Source organism: Eumetopias jubatus, unplaced genomic scaffold (genome assembly GCF_037043125.1).
Source record: "Eumetopias jubatus isolate StellerSeaLion01/CBP00866 unplaced genomic scaffold, mEumJub1_p1.0 scaffold_13, whole genome shotgun sequence".
NCBI lineage: Eukaryota > Metazoa > Chordata > Mammalia > Carnivora > Otariidae > Eumetopias > Eumetopias jubatus.
Window position 1 is genome coordinate 32,845,763 of NW_028274819.1, and position 25,519 is coordinate 32,871,281.

Here is a 25,519-nt window from a genome sequence, read left to right on the forward strand (position 1 = left end):
ACAGACCTCTTTGGGACAGAATCAAACTCAAGCCCAGCATATGCAGCACAGCCGAGACCCAGCCTAGCACTTAACTCTGCCAGCCTGAGATGAGCCCTGAGGACATCTGTCCCAGCCAGGAAAGGAGGGGTGCCAGAAAGTCTGAATTCAGCCTGCCGTCCTTGTGTTTGCTGGGACTTGCAGCAGCAGGATCGACAGAGAGCATTTTGATGCTGGATGGCAAATTCCTGTAGACTTGGCTTTGTTCAAGGCCAAACAGAAAGATCTCCTTAATGAAGGATTTGGATGATGGATTTTGGTCCCACGGTGATCAAACCATTTCAGCCATTCCCACACAGAGGGATCACATCACCATTGATGGAAGCAGCCCAGCCCAAGGCCAAATTAAAAAGTAGGACAAATCTGTCCTTGGCATGCTCAAAGCTGGGTGTCCCTACCCGCCTCCCTTCTTTCAACATGCTCCACCTTCCCTGCCTTCACCCTACTTTCTACCCGAGGAAGGCCCAAACCCTCCGTACTGCCTCTGACTATCCAAGGATCCCTCTCAGTAAACCGGTTATCTGAAGCAAGGCCTTACTCCACCCCCAGCACATGTTGTTTGAGTCTTAATTATGGGACAGGCAAAATACAATATATAAGAAAGACAAATATATAAAAAATGCTCCTGAGCCTTGATGTGAAAAGCCATATAGTTCACTCAACAGCATTGTACTGAGTCTCCTACTGTGAGCAGGACATAGTGGTGCATAGCTGAGCCTGCAGGAGGATATGGAGATGAGGAATATGCATTTTCCTCCTCCAGAAATCCCTTGAACTCAAGAAAAGACTTAAGAAAAAAGAGTAGAGCCATGTAATGGAAAGAACCAGAATGTCCTGCCGGTCACTGTAAAAGCTTCTAACTGCTCTCCCTGCTTCTGCTTCTGTCCCCTGGAATAATAAAAACAACAACAATAATCGTGATAATAATATAATGTAATATAATATGATATAATATAATATAATATAAATCTATTCACCACTCAGGAGCCAGAGTTTTCTCTGTAAAACATACATCAGATCATGCCACTTCTATCTTGAAACCTCCCAAACACTTCCCAGTGCACATAAAATAGAATCCAAACTTCTTCACCATAACTGGCAAAGCACTATCTGGCTGGTCCTTGCCCACCTTTCCCTCTTACTCACAACAGACACATTGGCCACTTCTCTGTTCTTCAAACATTCCTGCCTCAGCGCTTTTAGCTTTGTAATACCCCCTGACTGAAATGCTCTTCTAGATTTTGCGTGGCTGGCCTCATTTCGTCATTCTGGCCTTAGTTTAAATGCTCCTTTTCAGAGATGCTTTTACTGACAAGTCTGACTCAGGAGCACTTCCCCAGTACCTCCACAGCTTTTTCTTTTCACCATGACACATGTCACTAGCTGAAACTATCTTTTTTTTTTTTTTTAAAGATTTTATTTATTTGACAGAGAGAGACACAGCAAGAGAGGGAATACAAACAGGGGGAGTGGGAGAGGGAGAAGCAGGCCTTCCGCTGAGCAGGGAGCCCGATGCAGGGCTCGATCCCAGGATCCTGGGATCATTACCCTGGGACCCTGGGATCACAACTAAGTCACCCAGGCACCCTGAAACTCTTTTTTTTTTTTTTAATTTGTCTAACAGAAAACTCAAACTTAAGAAATCCCAAATCGATCTACTGATCTGCCATCTTGAAACCTGTTCAGTTGACCGACTCCCTTGTCTCTCATAAAAAGCAGCTCCACTCTTCTAGTTCTTCTGTTGGCCCAGATCAAAACCCAAGATCACCCTGGACTCCTTCTTTTCTTGACAATCCATCTGGAAGTCCCATTAATTCCATCTTCAAAATATAACCACTTGTTATATTTCTTATAATATAACTCCTCCACTCTCTCACTCTCTTTGACTTGTAGTAGTACTCCTTCCGGGGCTCTCTGCTTCCTCCTCTCTCCCACCTCGTCTATTTTCAACACAGCAGCCAGAGTAACCTTTTTAAAAATAAGTCAAGTCAAGGTATTTCCCACCTCAGAACTGTGTGGTAACTCCTTATCTCACTCAGTAAAAGCCAGTGTCCACCATCTAGAGCCATGCTCTAGAATGCAGTAGCCACTAACCACATGTGGCCACTGAGCACTTAAAATGTGGCTAGTCCAAAATGAGATTTGCTCTAAGAGTAAAATGCACACTAGGTTTCAAAAACTTGGTATAAAAAATGAATGGAGAACATCAGTAATTTTACACTGATTATACATTGAAATGTTAAAATTTTGGATATACGGAGAAAAAGAAAATGTATTATTAAAATCTGTTTCTTTTTACTTTTTATAATGTGGCTACTAGAAAATTCAAAATGTCATCTGTGACTCATATTTGTGGTTCACATTATATTCCTCTTGGACAATGTTGTTATTGATAGTACATCGTTTTAACATTAGATGAGATCATATAGGGAGTGGTATAGACAGAGGACAGAAGAGGTCTATAGATAGTATTCTGAGGGCCTTGCAGAATTGGAGGCCAGGCAGATAAAGAGGAACCATTAAAGAAGACAGGGACACCTGGGTGGCTCATTTGGTTGAGCGTCTGACTCTTGATTTCGGCTCAGGTCATGATCTCAGGGTTGTGGGTTTGAGCCACTCATTGTGCTCAGCACAGAGTCTGCTTGAGATTCTCTCAAGAATCATAAAGATTTTTATTTGAGAGAGCAAGAGAGAGCACAAGGTGGGGGGACAGAGGGAGAGGGAGCAGCAAGGTCCCCACTGAGCAGGGAGCTAAACTTTGGGGCTCGATCCCAGGACCCTGAGATCATGACCTGAGCGGAAAGCAGATGCTTAGCTGAAGTCACCAAGGTGCCTCTAAATAAAATCTTTTAAAAAAATAAATAAATAAAGACAGAAAGTGTCTGCTGAGTTCAGAGAAGACTTGAGAGGTGAGACACTAGAAGCCAAATGCAGGTGTTTCAATGAGGGAATAATCAATTGTTTCAAGTGAGATGAAGACTGAGAACTGACAATTAGCTTTGACAAAAGGGAAATCACTGGAGACATTGACAAGGGCTGTTTTGGTGGAATGGTGTAGATAAAAGTCTAATTATAGTGGCTCATGGGAGAGCATGGGAAGCAGACATGGAGACTACAAATATGAACAAGTTTTTAAGGGAGTTTTGCTATAGAGATGATAAGAAAAATGGTAGTTGGAAGGAAGCTTGGCATCAAGGGGAGTATTTTACTATGGTAGTTGGAAGGAAGCTTGGCATCAAGGGGAGTATTTTACTATGAGAAATATAGCGTGTTTATATGCTGGTGGAAATAAACTGATAATGAGGAAGAGAGCCTCTCTAAAACTGGTAGAGTAAAATTGTTGGAAGGATCTCCTAGAGTAGATGTGAGGTCCTGGGACCTAGTGCACCAGAGGAGAAGTGTGCTTTAGATAGGAACATGAACAGTTGCTTATGCAAGATGGAACATGGGGATAAATACCAGGGGATTGGTAGAAGTGAAGGAAGCAATATGTGGAAGGTCTCTTCTGGTTGCTTCCATTTTCTCCATGAAAAGGAATTAAGGTCATCAGCTGAGAATGATGAAGGAAGAAAAGGGTTGAAAGCTGGAAGAGACATAAGATATGAAATAAGAGTTGATAGATAGGGAAAGAGTTAGAATTGCTGGGTCCACTTGAGTTTAGTGGTTTGTGAGTTTCAAGTAAGGCCATGGGTAAAGTTGGGTATTTTCCTTCAGCTATGTTCAGCAATCCGAAAACAGGCAGAGAATAGGAAAAGAGTTGCCAATTACCAGAACTGGAGTTTTGCCAGAGAAAGACCAAGAAGTGAGAGAAGCTCCAGGGAGTTAAGGGTGTGTTAAGTGAGTGACTGTTAGGATAGACTATAAAATCTAGGATGGATAAAGAGGTAAGTAAGGACATGTGGGGTATGAGAGACAGTGAAAAGATGAAATGCATTGTCTGGTCAAAGAATTTTCAAGCCAGAGCACCAGAGATATTGCACTGGAAATATATGAGGTGTGGTCCTAGAATGGAATGCTTAAGATTATGGAAGGGTAGCTGTTACTGACAAAGACAAGGTCTAGAGTAGGGGGTGAGTGGCCCATTTGTGGGGATGAGTAGCTGAGGTTGAGAAAGAAGGAGATCATTAGAGAAGAAGAGGTCAAGGAAGTCAGAGGCCAGAATATTGAAATGATCATCAATATGGAGATTGAAATTGCCAAGAATTATGACAGGCACATTGTTGGAAAGAATGAGGCTGAGCTTGGAGCTTAAATTTTCAAGAAGTGTGGGGGAGTGACCCAATGTCAGCAAATGACTGCAATAATAAGGGGTTGCTAATAGTAAGGTCCTAAGCTTCACACCAAAGTGCTTTAAGAGAGAAGAGAATTTGATCTGATAGGCGCAATGGAAACAAAAGAGACATCCCCTCCACCCAAGTCCAGAATTCTATTCCAAATTCACATTCCAAATATAGGTTTTTGATGTCAAAAAAGTTATACTCTGTCCCTAAAGAAGCTATTATGACTAGAGGCTTCATGCTTTAGCTCAAAGGAAATACTTACTAATTGCTGAGACCAGAGGCATCGCATACCACCAGTGTGGGAAAGATATTTTGGAAAAGGGTATTTAAACCATCCCCGGGCATTGTCCCATATATGCAGCTGTTCCTGTATAGAACCTTCTTCACATCAACAGCAACAATAAAAATGCATAAAAATCAGACAAATGTTTACTAATGATTAAAAACAAAATTTTACCTGATACTCTGAATGAGGGATGTTCAGGTCAAGCTAATTGAAAACTAGCATGATGAGTCAGTGGCTAAAATCTGTAGAAGTGCTCTTAATGATTTTTCCAATTGTTTCCTTAATAATGGAATCTTAATAAGCAGGTCGATGTTAAATTAATAACATGCAGGCATTCTAAAAAGCATACTGAAACATGATTTTAGTCCATTCACTCAAGGCTTAAAGCCATACTCTGGTTTTTTGATTCCTGGTAGAATATCATTTATCGGAAAGAGTTTTTTAAGCTAGAAAATGAAGTTGTTGTTGTTTTTTTTAAGATTTTATTTATTTATTTGACAGAGAGAGACACAGCGAGAGAGGGAACACAAGCAGGGGGAGTGGGAGAGGGAGAAGCAGGCCTCCCGCCGAGCAGGGAGCCCGATGCGGGGCTCCATCCCAGGACCCTGGGATCATGACCTTAGCCGAAGGCAGACGCTTAATGACTGAGCCACCCAGGCGTCCCTAGAAAATGAAATTTAAAACATAGTATTGATAAGAAGGAAAAGTGTAGTTTTTACAATACCCACACAAAGGAAATGTAGGCTACAACCTTTCTGCCATTCACTGACTTCACTCTTCATTCAGGGAATGATTACTGAGCATAGGAAATATACCAGATACTTTGCTACCTATTGGAGAGTCAGTGAAGAATAATATACCATTCTCACCCTTCCAGTGAACCTAGGGGTAAGAGGGTTCACCTCAGGGTTCACTATCTGATTGGTGAAAACACACACTTTCGTAAACACAATACGATATTGATATTTGAGTACAGTGGAGAGAATGGAACATTTGAAGTGAACTTGAAGAGGGAGCAGAAATTTGCTCAACAGAGAAGAAAAGCATGCCAAGCCGAAAGAAGAGCAGGTAAGTGTGGGATATTTGGGGAGCCTGAGCGATTCTGTGGGGCAGGGCTATGGGAACTTGAAAGGAGTGGGAGGTGAAATGACCTATTACAGAAGCAACCAAATTCTTTGCCCCAATTCTAGCCAGCATTGCCCCTTTCTCACCACCCTTCTCCCCTACCATCCAGTCAATCCAAATATAATCCTCTTCCACAAGAAATCCAAATACGAGTATGTTGTGGTGTTTGAAAACATTACTGGAGGTTTAGAGAACACCAGGAAAGATCTCACAGTATAAAATTCAGTGATGACCCCCTGTGTCTCACCTCCCTGCCCCTCCTCACTTCCGCGCTACCCACACCTAGTCCAATTATGTAGAATTTTTCCTTTCTTCTCTGAAGTTTTGGTGCTTTCCAATCAGAGCTTAACAATAGACAATACCGAAACAAAGATGACTCTTTCCTTCAAAGGAATTTTCTTACTATCTGCTATAATAATTGAAGCTTCTTCCTCAGATTGTTTTTTTTTTTTTTTTTAAGATTTATTTATTTGAGACAGAGAGAGAGAGAAAGCTGGAGCGGGGGGCGGGGGCGGAAATTCAAGGAGACTCCCATGCTGAGCTTGATTCCATGACCCTGACATCACAAGCTGAGCCAAAACCAAGAGTCTGATGCTCAATTGACTGAGCCACACAGGTGCCCCATCCCTCGGATGATATTTCTAAAATATAGTTCTAATTCTAGCTCTTCAATTTTTAAAATCCTTCAGTGGCTCACTCTAGCCCAAAGAATAAATCCAAGCATCCAGGAACCTCCACAATCTGCCTCAACCTAAATGTTAAGCTCCCTTTTCTTCTATACTTTCCCCATCCCCAGGCGTACACCCTATATCTCACTGAAGCCCTCCTCACTTCCTAAACAGGGCATTCATTTTCTTCCTGCCTGGCTTTGCTCACATAGCCCTCTCTGGCATTCCCATTCCCTACTTCCCCACTTGTTAAAATTCTAATCATTCCTGTAAAAATGTTCCCTTCTTGCTAAAGCCAGGTTTATCAACCTTGGCAATCTTGGCATTTTGTGCTGGATAATTCTTTGTTGGGGGTTGGGGAGCTGTCCTGGGCAAGGTGAGATGTTTAGCAGCATCACTAGCTTCTACCCTCTAGATGCCGGTAGCAACCCTCACCCCCCAACCCACCATCTGACAATTAAAAATGTTTCCAAACATTGCCAAATGCTCTCCAGGCTTCAAAATCACCCCTGGTTGAGAACCACTGCTCTTTAAAGCTTTCTCTGGTTACTACCAATGAGATCATTGCACTCCACTCTACTCCCCAGCGCCTTGCCCTCTCTTAAAATCCTTGCAACTGAAGCAACAAGAGCAGCAACAATAATAACAATTAGCACCATCTTTATTTTGTGTCTGTGACTGCTTGTATGTCTGTTCCGTTCTGTGGGTTTGTGAGCTCTTTGAGAGCAGAGTATCCTCCCGGTATCTCTAGGACCCAGCACAGTGCCTTACTACAGTGGGTAATCAGGACAAATTTGCTGAGTCAAAGTGGTAAGACTGCTGTCAGGGTCTGTCCTCTGACTAGCCATTTGATGACCACATCACCTGCAAGATTGAGAAGCTAACGATTCTAATGCTGTTTTGCAAGGTTCTGTCCATACCTGGCAAGTTATAAGACACATTAAGAATAATGGATCCTGGGGCGCCTGGGTGGCTCAGTCGTTAAGCGTCTGCCTTCGGCTCAGGTCATGATCCCGGGGTCCTGGGATCGAGTCCCACATCGGGCTCCCTGCTCCGCGGGAAGCCTGCTTCTCCCTCTCCCACTCCACCTGCTTGCGTTCCCTCTCTCGCTATGTCTCTCTCTGTCAAATAAATAAATAAAATCTTAAAAAAAGAATAATGGATCCTGGAAAGTTTTTTTTTTATTTACATTTTGGAATGGTTTGTAGTTGAGTAAATATTAATTTTCAGATTCAGTTTAGGTTAACAAAGTAATGTAGTTCATGTCAATAAATATTTTAGTTCAGTTAGATTTTAGAAGCTGTGGTGAAGTATAGCAAAGATTCCTAGAGGATTATCTCTGCATTTATTTCCCTCTTCCTCCCAGGGACCGGGTTGAGATTTGTGTAGCTGGGCCCTTTGTCAATCAAAATCAAAGACTTAATTTCCCATTTCCATCACAGCAAGCTGGAGCTATGTAACTGAGTTCTGACCAATGAGATATAGGTTAAAATATTATGTGAGACTTCTCGGAAAGCTGCTTAAAAGATGCTGACTTGGGCGCCTGGGTAGCTCAGTTGGTTAAGCGTCCGACTTTAACTCAGGTCATGATCTGACGGTTTTGGGATTGAGCCCCACTTTAGGCTCCCTGCTCAGCGGGAATCTGTTTGTCCCTCTGCACACCCCCCGACTCGTGCTTGCTCTCTCTCTCTCAAAAAAAAAAAAAAAAAATCCATAAAAAAAAAAAGATGCTGACTTGACTAGGAAGAGTGATTGTTACTTTTATGCAAAAACATATTCTATTTTTCTGGCCTTCAACTCACATGTAATAACTGGAACTCCTGCAGCTGTCTTAAATCATGAGTAAACTTCATGATCAAAGCCATGTCCTAGGACGGTGGTACAAAATGACAGAAACCAGGAATCCTGATGAAACTGAGGAGCTATCATACTTGCCCCAAATTACCTATCTCTGGATTTCTTTTACTTACTTTTTTTTTTCTTTGAACAGATATATCTAATCTGGTACATCTTTCCACCCAGAAATAAAGAATTTCTTTGTTTTAATTCTCATACATCTTTTACTTACTTTAAATGCTCTATTACTTTGGACTTTCATGTTTTTATGAAGCCGCACCTAATATTAACTGATACATAAGTATTTCATTGTAATTCAGCAATATTTTTGAAGGACTAATACGTGCTAGGTAGGTAATTCTCAACAAAGAGAGCACATCACAAATACCTTCATAATTTTCAAAAAATGAAAATGTTCATTTCATCCTCAATGTTTTCTGAATCAAAATTTACATGGTGGGCCCCTGGTATGAAGAAAATTAAATGTATATATATACACACACTATTATATACATCAACAAATTATATAAATTAGATATATGAATATATATAGTCATATATAATATATACAGTTATATATCATATGCATAATTACATTTAATATATATTATATATAATACATATGTAACATTTTTTTATTTCTGTAAGGTTGGTAGTAATTCCTGATTTTAATAATTTGAATTTTCATTATTCCCTAGTCAGTTTAGCTAAAGGTTTGTCAACTTTGTTGTTCTTTTCAAGAAACCCAGTTTCAGTTTCATTGATTTTCTTGTTTTTATTTCTATTCTTTTTTCTATTCTATACTGGTTTTTGTTCTTTTAATTCTATTTCTTGCTCTAAACTTTATTTTTTCCATACTTGCTTTGGGTTTAGTTTACTCTTCTTTTTGAGTTTCTTAAAGTTTAGGTTATTTATTTGAGGTCTTTCTCCTCTTTTAATATAGGCATTTATAGCTATAAATTTCCCTCTAAACACTGCCTTAGCTGCATCATGAATGTATTTTTAAAGCCCTGTAGAGAAGAGAATTCTGGTGTATAGTTGGTGAGAATATGCTGTACTTCTTTGCCATTATAAGATTTTGGAGTTTTACTTGTGTGTGTGTGTGTGTGTGTGTGTGTGTGTGTGTGTGTGTGTGAGTATGCATGCACATGTGCGAGCACACGTGTGTTTTTTGTTTTTTCCACTTTCCAATGTGGTTGCTAAACTGTTGAGTAGACAAAGCTTTTCTTGTAAAGCCAAACGCCTTGGCTCAGGTTTGGTTGGATTTGCAGAAAGACTCTTGCTGGAGCTCAAAGAATTCTTTCACAGCCTAATGTAAAAAGCAAGGGCATGTTTGTTTTACTTGATTTTCTCTGTAAAGTGAAGATTTCCTAGGCTATATGGGCCCTCCTTAAAGGGCCCTTTCAGTTGGAAGTTTCCTTCTTTGCCTATATTTCTACTAAGCATATTTTTTGGCAGCCCTGACATAATGTTTATGTCCTGTAAGTAGAGGTCAGCTAGTAGTGAAAACTTCCTGTGCTACCATAAGTCTTTTCCCTTGGCCTGGGTACTTTGTTATTTGCCATGCTTTGTCCACAATTTGGCAGCACCACTACCCACACTACGTGACAAATGACATCATTGCTATAATGAGAATTCCAAGCAGCACCACTGGATCAAAGCCCATCTGTGTGCCTGCTCCCACACTTGACAAAACAAATTCCAAATTCATTCAGCATGCCGGTGCCATTTAGTCACTGTGACATATCCCAAATTTTGGACTCTGTGCAAAACCCAATCTGTGCCCACAAAATTAATCATGGAACACATTTTATGACGTTTGACAACAACTTAAAAGGTTCTCATCTCTGGCAGGTGGCTCTGCCAATCTGCAAGTATGTGCATGACAAATTCTGAACAATATATTATGTGGCTGAAAATATATCATGCAGGATGCACACCCTGGAGAGAACCAGAATGAGTCCAAACAATCCTGAGGTCTGTCTCAGGGATACATAAGCCAGACTGCTGTCTTGTGAAGGAAGGATGATGGCCCCAGGTACACACAGAAAGCCAAAGAAAAGGCAACAGCTCGTGTGCCAGTAAATGCTGAGAACATTGGCACAATCGCCTGTGTTGGCAGGACCAAGAGTTTGAGATGGCTAATTTAAGCGACAAGATCCTGGCAAACAGATTTATTTAGGGCAAGGGTGCGTCAGAAAGATGCCAGAAAAATACATCAATCTGTGCCTTTACATGTACTGTAGAGTGATGATGAGACAGTTGACATTAAAAAAGTAAACCCTTACACTTTAATATAATCTGCAGCTCATCCTAACAACAAGTAGGGTTTTGCTTTCAATCCCTGGTACTCCAAGATGGGGTTTTATGTTCTCATCTGAGATCTTTGATCAAGAAAATTTTTCAACAGGTGTTCTTGAAGAGTTTTCCCCATATGGTTGTGTTGAATTGATGAGACTAGTGTTTTTATATATTGTTTAGTTTATTTAAACATGTAGGCTATTTCACATTTGACAACATCATTCACTTCAAATAAAGGAAGCCACTTATCTAAAATTTTACTTACTGAGGAGTAGTATATTACAGGAACTCTGTTAGAAAAAGAAAGAAAATGGGGACTTTCATTGTCCTGATAGAACCCTTCACTTAAGAGCGGTATTGTACTCTGTACTAAGACATAACTGTTTTTCCGTATCTATCGTGTACAGTAGTGCTTATCTGTGCATAGTTCAACTGGCAATAAAACAATAAAATGTGAAAATAATAGCAAACCATTCCACTTGGTGTGTCTGGCTTCCTCAGGTTACTTTCCATGTTCCATTTTCCGTCTCTAGACAGTCTCCTACTCCCAATTTCCTCCACCTACTCCCTCCTTCTCTGACTTGATGCTGTCTTAGTACATTGTATTTGCAAGGTCTTGGGTTAGGAAAGCTTTCATAACCTGGCAGCCTCCTTAGGACTTCGATTCCTCGTATGAAGACAAAATTTGCATAATTTAGCTTTCACTGGGATTTATCTTCACTCAGAGTTCCTATTCTAAGTCTGAGTTTTCCTTTCCATCTCTGAGGCAGAAAATAGTATGAGGAAACAACAGGTAAAGAGGAGCTCTTCCACAGGAAGAGCAACTTCTTGATTCGGAAGTAAGTCCTAATAACCTGATGAGTCAATCACCTGACAGTGGCATAAAACTCAAAACAGCTCTGCCTCATTTGTGCGCACAGTTGCCTCCTTTGGGACACAGGACAGCAATCAGTCCTCTCTTCTGGAAAGTGAAGGAGCCGGACTCTAGTCTCTCTCACCTCCAGTAGTCAGGGAATTGTGAATTACAGAGTGGGATTTTAGGGGATCCCTCCTTATACTAAAATCGATTCTTTTATTTTGTGCATTGAATACAAATGGTTAATTGACTCATTTTCCCTGCTCAGTAGCTCCTAAATTTTTTTTCTTCGTTTCCTATGCTTAAATAATTAGTGATCTGTAACTGGCCTGATTCCCAATTCTTAGGATATGACTTTTCAATCTTTTTATTTTCTCTGAAAACTTTTAGGATTTTCTACTTATCCCTGGAATTCTGAAATTTTATGATGATTATGTATGTTAAGAAATTACCAAGGATGGGGTGCCTGGGTGGCTCAGCCGGTTGACCGTCCAACTCTTGTTTCAGCGCAGGTCATGATCTCAGGGTCATGAAATTGAGCCCTGTGTCATCAGTCATCAGGCTCCCAACTCAGCAGGTAGTCTGCTCCCCTCTCCCTGTCCCTCCTCCCACTCTTGCACTCTCTCTGCCTCTCAAATAAATAAATAAATCCTTAAAAAAAAAAAAAGAAATTACCAAGGACAAGGAAAGGATCACTCAAAAGGAGCAAATAATCCCCAGTCCCAGTTACTGAGAATTGTTCCTGTTCCTGCCAGTCAAAATAGAATCACATAATTCACGGGGCATGGGGTAAAGAACTTAGAAGGGTATTGACTCAATAGTGGGACATCATTAGCCCTACACAAAAGGCTGAACTGGTTCCACCTAACAAAGCTTAAAATCAAGCCTCAAAGGACAAAACTGTTTTCAAGTATCCTATCTGCATTTCAAAACAAATCTCAAATATTCATAGTGATACAAAAATATCCAGCACCCAAAAAGTAAATTCCACAATGCCTGGCATTATACATTCATATATATCTCACTGGTCATGCAAGAAACAGGAAATTATGAGTGTAATGAACAGAAAAATCAGTTTATAGAAACAGTACCAGAAATAGCACAGATTATAAAATTAAAAACATTAAAATTGTCATTACAATTGCATTCTATATGTTCAAGAAGCTGTGGGAAAGATTGGGCATGGTAAGTAAGGACATGGGAAATGTAGAAACACACACACACACCCTTAAATCTAAACTGCTACAGATAAAAATGATAACCTCTGAGACAAAAAATGAACCATTGGGATTAAGAGAATATTAAATGTCAAAAAAAGGAAACAGAGAAAAGTTTAAAAAAACAAAATGAATAGAGTACTAGTGAGCTGTAAGACAGTGTCAGACAATGGAATGTACATGAAAGTGGGGTCATCAAAGGAGAGGAACTGGAGGTTGGAGGAAACGAAAATATTTGAAGAAATAAGGGCAATGTCTGCATTTGTCTTTTTCCATGGGACATTCTCAGTGCCTAGCAAGACACCTGGTAGACACTAGACATTTAGCAAACATTTCTTGAAAATATTTGTGGCACAACAATGAGTAAAAGATAAGCACACAAGTGCTATTGCATAGTATAAGGACTATCAGGGACCAAGGAAGAACACTTCGAAGAGAGGGAAGCCTAGTAGAAGTGGTGTTTCTTCAAGCAGACAGGGAGGATGGGTTCATTTGGAAGGTGTATATGGTTTGGAGAACTGGAGGAGATGAACAAGGGCATTCTATATAAGAACAACATAAGTGAAGACTTGGAAGCAAGAATAAACATGGTTTTGAATATATCACCCCAACTGGAGGGGTGGTTGCACTTGAGGGATAATGAGAAATGAGATTAGATGGATAACTTAAAGGTCAGAGTATGCAAGTCTTTAGAAATAGGAAATGGGGGGTACCATTCAAAGTTTCTGAACAGAAACCCTTGATGATGAAATCAGGGTTCAAGGGGAAAAGAGTGTAATGATAACATTCATGATGCATTAGAAAATATTATACTTGAATGGAAAGAGTGGGCTGGAGACAACCAGGAAGTTGTTACAACAATCCTATCATGAAGTGTTGAAAACTTGTATTTGAAAGCACCTGGGGTGCCTGGGTGGCTCAGTCGGTTGGGCGTGTCTGCCTTTGGCTCAGGTCATAATACCAGGGTCCTGGGATAGAGTCGCGCACGGGGCTCCTTGTTATGCTTCTCCCTCTCCCTCTGGCTGCTCCCCCTGCTTGTACTCTCTCTCTCTCTGTGTCAAATAGATAAATAAAATCTTAAAAAAAAGAAAAGAAAAGAAAGAACAAACCTAACACAGTTAACAGCAGAGACATGGCTTAAATGATTAAATGTCAGTGAGATCTAAATACTGGGCAAATTAATATTCCATTTAAATTAAATACTAAATTTTTTCTTGGTTCGTGAATTTTCAGAAGTGGCCCTAAGAATCTGTAATGCATTAAGAAAATTTGCTTCATATTTCATTTACAGAAGATTTTGGATCAGCTTTTTAAAATGGTTCCTTTGTGCACCAAAGTGCCTTGTCCTCTTGCTCACCCAGGTGTTTCATGCTTTTTTGTACTTTCCATCCTTACTCTCAAACAGATTTGCAGGGAAGACTCGTGCCTTGATTTTTAAAATTAAAGCGATGCTGCCACAAAAGGAGAATTTATCCCGTTACACAGTGTCACCGAACCCCAAAGTTTAAGAGTGGAAAAGAGCTTGGGGATAGCACCTTTCATCGCACAAACAGGAAAACTGAGGCCAAGGGAGATTAAGTAAGAAGTCCAGACTCATAGAGCCATTAATGGTCAAGCCAAGACAAGAATCCAGACTTCCACTTGGAGCCAAAAGTTCCAAGCGGGCGGGACAAGGCTTGAGTCTGAGTTAGGGAGCAAGAGTCAGGAAAGGTGCTTCTTCACCTTCGGAGACCGGGGGATCCGCTAACCTCGGAACCGCTGAATGTTCTGCGCAAAACCAAGGCCAAGATGCCCGCTCCCGGGTAGCCTCCACTACCCTCAGAGCCACCGCTCCTACTCTCGCGATGCTGTCAATCTGTCGCCCTTCCAGCTCCCGCTAAGCCCCGCCCCTCCACCGCACCCTATGTCGTCATTTCCTGTGGGTCTGCAGGCAAAGGGAGAAGATGGCGGCGCTGGGAGAACCTGTGCGGCTGGAGAGGGGTGAGTGCGGCCGAGGCCGAGACCCAGACCGAGGTGGGCGGAGGGGGTGAAGGAATGCCGTATTGCCGGAGGGGAGGAGGGGCGACCCAGGCTCCGAGACCGGATCCAGGCTGTCCCTCGCGCCGAAGTCGCTGTGCCTGGCCCCTCGGAGGGTGCCTGTGGTCCCTTGACTGATACTCAGACCCCTGCCCTGTTCACATGGACTGTGCCGGGACACAGCGCAGCTAAACACCACCTGTCCGCGTTCGCAGACACACGCCGCCTAAGCGCTCCTTTGGTGCGCACAGCAGTCGCGTCGTCCGGAGACGTGTCAACCCCAGAAACGAACATCACACGCCCAGTTCGGACCGACTGCACTCACTGCCCTTATTTATGCACGCACAAATCCGGTGTGCCCGCCTTCACTCACACATCGCGGACATCCTGGACACACAGCGCATTTACCACAAAATCCTTATTTACGTACGAACTCCGTCATTATTTTCACCACAACCTCACTTGTGTTTGTTTTGGGCTATTTCCTGGCCTAGGTGCCCCTCCCACGTACAGAGAAGGTCCTTTAAAAATGATCCTGCTGATTTGGTCTTGGGAAGAAGGTTACATAACTAGTTGGAATAGTGGTAGGTGTAAAATATTGAACGTATAGTCTTATTCTCTCTTTACAAACCTTAAAACTGGTAACTGGCTGGTTGCTTGCTTTCTAGAGCAGACTGTCAAGGAGAGTAAAATCTGTTCTGCTGAGTAATTGGATACGGAAGAGCCAGTGAAAATATATGGCTATGCTCCTGTCAGGGTCCTCAGCATTCCACACTTTCCTTCCCCAAACCTTTATTTCAAGCATGCTTTTGACACACCAGTATTAGAAGTTTTTGGTAAATCAAAAACAAACTGAACTTTTTGAGTACTAGTAATAAACGAAATAGAGAGTGGCTGTTGTAAATATCTTGCAAATATTAACATTTGCGGTTACAGCCTGAATATTAACTTCTGCCCCAAGAAGAAATATATTTTTGGAATTATTGTATTTAGAGAAACCTCTTTCCTCATACCTTCACACAAATGCTCACTTAACATTATTTATTCCTTATGGTGTTCACTATTTGTAAGTCTCTTTATAAATGATATTGTTTCCCTCCTGCCCACCAGACCATTAATTAAAGCATCATTTTTGACAGAGGAGTAGTTACCCTGGGAAGACTTACTAAGTTAGGCCTAACACTGTGACATATTCCTCCTGAGCACAATGGCACTGTGCTTTGTAGATGGGAACAGATCTGTTCTTTGTTAACAGGAGTAGGTGTTTTTCTTTGAAAGCCAGTTGTAGGATTCTAACATGTTGGCGATCTTTTGTATTTTTAAGTGCAGCACAAAGTGTGAAACTTTACCTCTGGCATTTAGTTTTGGTAGTCATGGCTTTTTTGCTTTTTCAGAGTTCTTTTCAGTTCTATAATAGAATGCTCAGCAGCTTAGTAGGATGAATTACTAGTGGTTGCCATTTAGCAGGATAAGAAAGATTACCTCAGCTGTTTCTTTAGAATTCGGTTTAACAAACTCTATTAACAAACACTCCCAGCAGTCCTACAATATAAAATTGTGCATATGATCAAGATCCTGAGTGTCTTCTAAATAATCAAAACATGATTCAGTGAAATACATTTGAGCACGTATTAGGTACAGCTTAGGTTCAGTAAAGAGTTTCAATTTTTTGTTAATTTGAAATATTTGTATAGTTTACATATCATAACTTTGTAAATTAAAATAATCCATGAACCAACAGTCCCCATTCACCAGTCATCCTAGTGACGGGTTATCAGAATGGGGAAAGTCTGATCCATTGCATTTGATTAACATCAGTTTAAGCTTTTATTACCTGAAATTGAAAAATCTACTTCTTTTTTCACTACATTTATTCCTAGTTTTGCAGTTGCATACACAAAGAAGACCATATTAATTCTGTAAAGTTCCAGACTTGTGGGTATAAAACAAATTTTAGAGCTTTTTCCTTTTAAAAGGAGGCAGAGAATAATAAAGTAATAGGTACTCTAGCCCCCTGGGGTACAAAAACAGTTAAGAAAAAAAAAATAGAGGCAGTTACTAACAGTGTTTTAAACATGACTCTGAGTCTTTTTTTTTTTTAATATAAAGATTTTATTTATTTAGTTGAGAGAGGGGGGAGCACAGGGCAGGGGCGAGTGTTGGAGGGGGTGGGACAAAGAGAAAGGGAGAAGCAGACTCCCCACTGAGTGCGGAGCCTGACTCAAGGCTCATCCCAGGACCCAGAGAACATGACCTGAGCCTAAGGGAGATGCTTAACCGACTGAGCCACCCAGGCTCCCCAACCTGACTCTGAATCTTATAAAATTTCTTAATTCATAAAACACTCTCACACTTCCCAATGAGAATTTCCTAACATGCTTAATATATTTGTGTAAATGTGTACAGCCCCTTAATATTTCTTATGATTAATTAACGTCCAGGTAACATAACATTTATGCTCGCTACATGTCAGACATGCATTTTTTGGTTTAGTTGTCAAGTAATTCTTATAAAGAAGGTACTGTTATTTCCATTTTACAGCAGAGACACTGGGGCACACGTTAAGTAACTTGCCAGAGATCACACAGCTAATATTGAGGCCAGATTGACAAAACTTTTTATTTTTCTATTTTGTAAACATATGTATTTGATTGAGGTTGTATTAATTAAAAGACTGTGTTAATGATTATGAGCTGAAAGCAGGCCACAGTTAATTTATTTCTTTATACCATTGTTTTAACTGTGTCCCTGCCACTAACTGTATCTGTTATTGAATGGTTCATATTCACATATAAATTGTGGTTTTCTTTGGGCAGTGAACAGGGATTTCACTAGCACACAGTCTTTGCACTGTGCTTTGATTACTAATAATGATAGATAAATTTTTATTGACTAACTAGTTCCAGAAAGAACTCTCAGCGTTTTGAAGCAATACAATGTTCATGTGTCTGTCACATTTGAATCTCTGTCCTTTCCTGTGACATTTAGTATTTTATTTTCAGTTTTCCTCCATCTTTCAAAGATACTGTTTTCCAGATCTTGTATGTGTGCAACATTAGGTTCCTAATTACATAAAAATTTAGCATTCTCAGATTTTACATTCCCTCCCTCTTATGTGTAGTCACATCCCCCCCCACCAAACACACAAGTTCGCGCTCTTATGCTTTTTTTCTCCATATTTTACATTTTTCTGGTTAATCCTTGAGGATTGAATCCTGTTACAGGCATTTAAAGAATCTTCAGAGAAAATTATTTATCAGTGTATGTTTGTTTAACTCTAGATATTTGTAGAGCAATTGAGTTGTTGGAAAAACTGCAAAGGAGTGGAGAGGTACCACCCCAGAAACTTCAGGCTTTACAAAGAGTCCTTCAAAGTGAATTCTGCAATGCTGTAAGAGAGGTAAGTAAATGGGATTAAATTTACCAAAAGCTTGAGTTAGTTAGGTGTAAGATAATACTCTGAAATTTGGGTTCAGAAGTTTTTAAGAAAACAAACTTTAGTAAAATATTAGAACCTATCCATCTCATTTTTTGAAGAGAATTTTTTATTGAAGTATAATTTACATGCAATGTTATATGAATTTCAGGTGTACAACATACTGATTCAACAATTCTGTTCATTATTCAGTGTTCACCACAATAAGTGTAGTCCCCATCTATCACCAGACATGTTATTACAGTACTAAGATTATATTCCCTATGCTATACTTTTCATGTCCATATTCATTTTATAACTGGAATTTTGTACCTGTTCATTTTTTGGAATTTTTAATAGAAAAACATTTTACCGAGATGGCATAACTGCCTAAAACTTGAACGCACTCATTAACTTGACTTAGAACTCAAACATGGTATATTCTGAGATTTTAAATCATGATGATAACTTTGGGTTTTACAGGTATATGAACATGTCTACGAGACTGTGGACATCAGTAGCAGTCCTGAAGTGAGAGCTAATGCAACTGCAAAGGTAGTTGTTTTGGTTTTTTATTTAGTAAAAGAGAGAGAATTCGTCATAAACGAGAGGTTTAAAATAGGTAATTATTAGATATTTGATAGGCTTATTTTGAAAACTAACATAGAGTATCTTTCAAGCCACACTAAACTGTCTCAAATACAGAGACAAGACATTTTTTATTGGCTTTACAAGAAATACTTTATCATACAGTTTAGATAATGCATTAAAAATACACTTGTACAAATATAATAATACACATGTAATACATAGTTATATATAATATACATATTATATCACTAATTACATACATTTTCATCAAAACTCTGAGGTATATATTATTCTGATTTTATTGGTGAGGAAACATTAGATTAGGTTATTTTTCTCAAACCACACAAACAGCAAATGGTAGAACTGGGTATTCCCCCAGGTTGCTCTTTGCTTTTCTCCTTTACCTTAACTCTGCAAATACGGGTAAATGTTGTTAGTAGGTTACCTCTTCAGAGCTGCATGTGGCAGATTTTAGGGGCTTTTCTGTGCCAGTGATTTCCTCCGATATTTCCAGCATTGACCTCAATGTCTATCATGTTTTGTTAAATTAATATCAGCATTAGGTGAGTTATACTAGACTTAGCCATTAGCAGATAAATTTGCCTTGTTAGTTACTGGCCCATAAAAGGAAATATTGGATTCTCTGTTGAATATAAACACTTAAACATATGGGTATAGTTTGGAAGAGTGTAAAAAAATGTCTCTGTATTTGAGACAGTTTAGTGTGGCTTGAAACATACTCTGTTAGTTTTCAAAATAAGCCTAACAAATATCTACCATTTGCTATAAAAGTATAGAAACTTGGCTTGAAATTCCTTAATTTTATGACCTTCATGGCTTACTGAATTTCTGGGCCTTAGTTCTATTATCTGTAAAACAGGGCTTCTTTCAGACCTTGGAACCTAGTGGTAGTCAACAAATCTTGATTTCCTCCTCCTTCCCATTTTTGCTCATGGGACCCTGATCTATCATGAAAAATGGTACCAGATTATTTCATTACCTTTAAAAGCAGAACGAAATCGGGGCGCCTGAGTGGTTCAGTCGTTAGGTGTCTGCCTTTGGCTCAGGTTATGATCCCGGGGTCCTGGGATCAAGCCCTGCCATCGGGCTCCCTGCTCCGCAGGAGACCTGCTTCTCCCTCTGCCACTCCCCCTGCTTGTGTTCCCTCTCTCGCTGTGTCTGTCAAATAAATAAATAAAGCAGAATGAAACCAAAAATCTCAGCTTTGCGTTAGAATTAGTGTAGATTAGTCTAAATTTGAAAGTTTTAAAGAAGATGTGACTCTGTTTCATCTTCTGTGGGATTTTAGTATTAACTGGGTGGTTAACTAAAGCAACAAAAAAATTTCACGGTTATATGTACCCATCTTTTTCTCAATATTGAATTATTTCTTTAATTAGCTATTTAGTATATAGTACAGAGATAGTACAGCAGCCCAAATGACTGCATAAGAACACTTACCTCCTTACAGGTTATTATGTAGGTAGGTTGTGTCTTGTACAAAAGCTCCTAAAGGAGCCAGGCTATTCAGCCCAAAGCTTAGGGCTGCTGATATGCTGGGGGAGGAGTTTTCTCTTCAATGTGCACCAGTGCTCATCTGCCAGGCAAGCCTGCTTGCCTGTTGCTGCACAGAAGTTCTGGACACTGGGTGGCCTGAGTGACCTAACCAATCTTAATACCTCCTACATGGACCCAGGGTATGTTTTCTAGTCATCATCTCTAAAACCCCATGCACTCACTTTTACCTTCTCCTCCTAACTGCCAGTGAATTTGTGAGCATGCAGACATCAAAAGTAAAGTAGTTTTAAAAAAGAGACAAAAAGGGGCACCTGGGTGGCTCAGTCGGTTGAGCGTCTGCCTTCAGCTGAGGTCATGATCCCAGGGTCCTGGGATGGCCCCGCATTGGGTTCCCTGCTCAGCAGGGAGCCTGCTTCTCCCTCTCACACTCCCCCTGCTCCGTCTCCCTTTCAAATAAATAAATAAAATCTTTAAAAAATAAAAAAAATTAAAAAGAGACAAAAGAACTGAAACAATAAAGATCACATTTTTAAATATGTAAAATTTTCTTTGAGGCTACTGTGGCTGCATTTGCTGCCAGCGAAGGACATTCTCATCCTCGAGTTGTTGAGCTACCAAAAACAGAAGAAGGCCTTGGATTCAATATTATGGGAGGCAAAGAACAAAATTCTCCGATCTATATATCTCGAATAATTCCAGGTGGAATTGCTGATAGACATGGGGGCCTCAAGCGAGGAGATCAACTCCTTTCTGTTAATGGAGTGGTATGGATGAATTTTATTTGTATTTGTAGTAATGCGTTGTAACCACTTGGGGGTGTATTTGAGTTATAGAAACAAGATTGCGTGCGGGGGAACCAAAGAAGCTCTGTAGTTTAGAAATCCCTTGGGGAGGGTATGTGCTACGATGACCGCTGTGAATTGTGTAAGACTGATGACCTGTACCCTTGAAACAAATAATACATTATGTGTTAATAAAAATAAATAATTTATTTAAAAAAATAAATCCCTTGGGGGAATCCTGGGCAGTACTCTTTAGGACAGTGATACTTTTTAAGGCATTTTAAGTGTGTTTTGCTTCTTTTCCATTGTAAATTAGCAATGCCTAGTGTGATTTTTATGAAGTAATTAAGCTCTCTAGTAGTTAAGGAAGTACCTTAAATTAGAAGTCTGCCCTCATTTTAGTCTTACAGAATAGCAGTTGCTTAATTTACTTCTGACTTAGTGAAATAATAGGGCAAATTGATTGGTATTTGGAGTAATTATTTGGAACTTAAAAATCAGTTCCTGGACTATAAACAGAATATGATTTAGCAGAGAATTTCACACTGATTAAAATGACAAGCCAGATTATCTCATAGGTTTGTAGTGTTGTGATGATACAACATTAAAACTTTTTTACTTATATGTATTTTAAACATTTTTGTATTTTGAGTTACCTAACAAAACCTGAATATTAATTGTGTTTGTGTTCATGTCTATTTTTTTTTCCTAGAGCGTTGAAGGAGAACATCATGAAAAAGCTGTAGAACTGCTGAAAGCAGCTCAGGGAAAGGTTAAATTAGTAGTACGATACACACCCAAGGTCCTAGAAGAAATGGAGTCACGCTTTGAAAAAATGAGATCAGCGAAACGCAGGCAACAGACCTAATGCAATTCAAAACTTTATATTCCATTTTGCTTTTAGCTAGGAAAGTTTTACTTGTGACCTACTGATGGCCGCAATGCCAATGATTGTAAAAAAGAAACAGAAACTTCCCGTGAAGTCCTCCTTGCCATTTTATAAACACCTACTTTAACATTGTTTATGGTTCCAGAGATGCATACACTTTTTTCTGACAAGAAAAAGTGAAAGGTGATGAGGGCAATTCTGTCCTGCTGTTTTTACAGGCCTTTTTCAAATGCAGATTTTGTCATAAAGTTGTTATAGATTTTTAAAAATGCTTTTTTAATATTAAAATGTACTTTTACATTCTTAATCTTTTTTTAGAAAAAAAAGTTTTCTTCATTTGGCTGCTTATTTAAAAATAACAGTTCTCCAATTCTTTTATTGCTTACTCTATTTTTTTTAACTTGTAAAATTTCTTTATGGTTTCCAAGAAATTAAACATTAACAGTCTCAGCTACAGCAGTTCATTACACTATCAATGTTAACACCACTGCTGCATTTTGTACTTTGAACACATGCATAATATATATAATCAGTGGTAAATCATAACGCAGCAGAGTGGAAGTTTTTTACTTTTATTTAAACATAATGTATAATGAATATTCATTTGTACTGATTTATAAAAGTTTTTAAACACTGAAACAATCATTGCTAAAATATATATTCTTTCATAATTGAGCAGTGAGGCAAGAGGATGTAATTTGGTTGTTGGCATTACTGATTATATCTATATTCAACAATATATCATAAATTACAAATGCAAAAACAGGTTCAGGTTTCATCTTTTGCAAATTTTTTTAATGCTGTTCATTTTTATTTAAATATATTTCGTATATTTTGGTTTTTCCATTCCTAGAGATGAGCCAGTTAGTTTGTGCTGGTAAATAGCAGAAGCAAAGACAAAAAAGTAATACTTTTAACCTCACTAGTCTCAAGAGTTACACACTCTTAACTAGCTCAACTTAAAATAATTGATTTTAAATAGGAAGAAGATAGAAGGATATACTTAAGATACATAGAAATTACGAGGTGATATATTCATAAGAATCTGCAGACTCTTAAGTCAAAATGAGTAGGAACTCATTCATACTGAGACGGTTGAATTTAGAGATTTGATCTTTGATTCAGATGATGGGAATTCTGAGAGATACTTTCATTTGTCCACTGGATGTCACTCTTTTACTGAAAGGCAGCTAGTAGTGTAGGACTATGACTGAGGTCTTTTTTCAAGATGGAAATTGAGAGCTGAAGTTCATTTTCAGTCACAACTTATAGGAAAATTTGTACGGATTTTAAGAATTTTAAGTGACAGATGCTAAAAAGAAGGTAATGGGTTGAAATGTATAAGGAATTTATCCTAATTACTGACCCTGTGTAAAAAGTGGGCATTTTGTAACATTCCTTCAGGAAGAATAGAAATGTATACCTTTTTCTGCATGTTTGTGAGCACTGTGAGTCTTACAAGATTATTCCAGTTTTCAGTGATTTTCAGAATAAAAGTCAATCAGCATTGTTTTTTATCTTTTAGGTATTGAACACTGGATTGCATGGTTGAATGTGTCTTTAGTCCACTATAAAACGTGCTTGTACTGATAGGATCATGTTGTTAAATTGTGTATTTTCAAAATTAATTGATGTTTTTAAAATGTTGAGACCAAAGTAGTATAGAAGAATTATGGACTTATTTTAATTTAATTGTAAAATTATTAGAGGTATTTGTTGTAGAGCTTTACATATTAAAGAGAGCTATTGGTGCATATAAAAACAGTAATATTATTATGCTCGTATTGCATTACAGGGTAAGTAAATCCTGAAAAACCTTATTTAGTATAGCTACAGCTGTAGTAGCTCTCAAGGGCGTGTCAGCATTTCATTATAAATTACAGCTTCCCGGTTCAGTATCTCAGCTGTTTCAGAACTTTCAGCCAAGTTCAATCTTTTTTGGTGTTGAAACTTAGTAAGTTGAGTAAGCTATTTTTTTTTCTTCTACAGTAATCCACAATCTGTTCGTTGTGTGGGTTGGCACTTATTTATAATTCTTAAAATAAAGATAGCTTAAAGGAGCCAAATACAGTAGTTTTGCTTGCTACTGTTGAGCATGAGTAGCAGTAGTTTGTTTTTGTTAATGGAGCTTTCACAGTGTATCCCAGAATTTTAAATCTTGACCACAGAAAAATATAGTCATTCAGTGGCAAAGATGTACAGTAGTGGCCTGGTATAGTGAGGGAATGAAGGGAATTGTCATCTTATAAATAAATGTATGATTCATGAATGTAACTAAGCACATTATAAGTAAATAAGTTTTTTATTTCTAAATTATAAACTACCCAATTTCCATCTATTTTCTTGGTATTTCAAAACGGGTGGATTCAGTGATTCTCAGCCTTCGCTGCACATTAGAACACCCTGCAGAGCTTTAAGAAATAGTACTGCAGGAGTCCCATTCCATACCAAGTAAGTTCAGAATCTCCAAGGGTGGGGCCAGATACTTATTTTTTTAAACTTTCCAGGTGGTTCTAAAGGACATCTAGGGTAGAGAACCACTTGTTTTCCCCTTTATAAAATGCTCTAATTATACTGGACTCTGTTTGGAAGTATCAGAATAGAATAACTCAAATTATAGCTACTGTTAAGTAGCTGCAAATACACTAATTGATTATCTTAGTAATTTCTTTAGGAATAAAAGATACTTGGCATTCCTTATTTGGGAAGTAATTACAGTTTATCTTTTATCTTTTTTTTTAATCTGCCAATAGTTTAAATGTACAATTTTAATGTCTGTCATCCTTCTGCCCCCTTTGCCTTTAAAACTTAACAAAAATAAATGTTTATTAGTTGAGAAAGCATGTTTAAAAGCTGCAGATGAGAAATACTGTCATTGATAATTATGTGCTGTCTTCATATGGCCACTTTATCCAATAGTATACTAGATTATAATGACCTGGTTTGGGGTTTGATAATTGAGATGTGTTTTAAAAACTCATTGTCTTCCTCTTCTAAATTTTTTAGTTATTTTGCTCAAGTACTTAAGTAGTTTGGCTCAAGTACTTTGTTTACAATTTAAATGGTTAGTATAGCATTTAACAGAAGAAATGGCTATGTCTTCTCTGAAAAGAACATCAGCATGACTTGGTGTAGACTTAAAAGAATATATGTTGTGAATATTTTATAATGTGGAATGATCACTGAAATATCCAGGACTCTGGTAATTGTATTTCCTGAATAAATGTATGTTTATGAATTTTCTAACTTACATTTTGTTGTCTCTTCTAACAATCTGGTTTTATACTTTCTATTGTCCAGAATTCCAATAGTGTTTTTTTAGCAGTTGTTGTAGTTCTGTAATGGTTAAATAGTGGAGAAAACCAAATTGCTTGCTCATTAATTTTCAAGAACTTCCAAACTAATATGTATTTGGACATACTTTTTAAAAATATCAGCAAACAGTATGCTTCTACTTTAATTCTTTAGTTGGAGGCAAAGAAAGAAACCCCAAATGGATTTAACACTTTTTCAATAGATGACTTCATTTACCAAGTTAATTTTGATTCTAAGGTTTATTTAAAATAAATTTGTATTATGTTCTTGTTATTTGGATTTGGAAAAAAAAATTGGTATAACTACACAATAAATGTGTTTCTGAAAGCTCTGTATAACATAACTTTTAAATAAGTTGAAAAGCATAATGTGTGGTGGTTACTGG

At 38.6% G+C, this 25,519-nt stretch overlaps 1 protein-coding gene across 1 annotated transcript; it reads left to right on the forward strand.

Moving 5' to 3' along the window:
* Positions 1 to 14,536: 14,536 nt before the first annotated feature.
* Positions 14,537 to 25,065, forward strand: LIN7C (lin-7 cell polarity scaffold C). Its single transcript, XM_028117732.2, has 5 exons — positions 14,537 to 14,588; positions 17,906 to 18,024; positions 18,523 to 18,594; positions 20,703 to 20,912; positions 21,643 to 25,065. The coding sequence occupies exons 1-5, from the start codon at positions 14,552 to 14,554 to the stop codon at positions 21,796 to 21,798; spliced, it is 594 nt and encodes a 197-aa protein (XP_027973533.1). The 5' UTR covers positions 14,537 to 14,551; the 3' UTR covers positions 21,799 to 25,065.
* Positions 25,066 to 25,519: the final 454 nt, after the last annotated feature.

Coding starts and splice junctions, on each gene's coding strand:
- LIN7C (XM_028117732.2), top strand. CDS start 14,552: ATGGCGGCGCTGGGAGAACCTGTGCGGCTGGAGAGGG. Junction 18,025..18,522: donor TCTGCAATGCTGTAAGAGAG/GTAAGTAAATGG, acceptor TGGGTTTTACAG/GTATATGAACATGTCTACGA. Junction 18,595..20,702: donor GAGCTAATGCAACTGCAAAG/GTAGTTGTTTTG, acceptor ATTTTCTTTGAG/GCTACTGTGGCTGCATTTGC.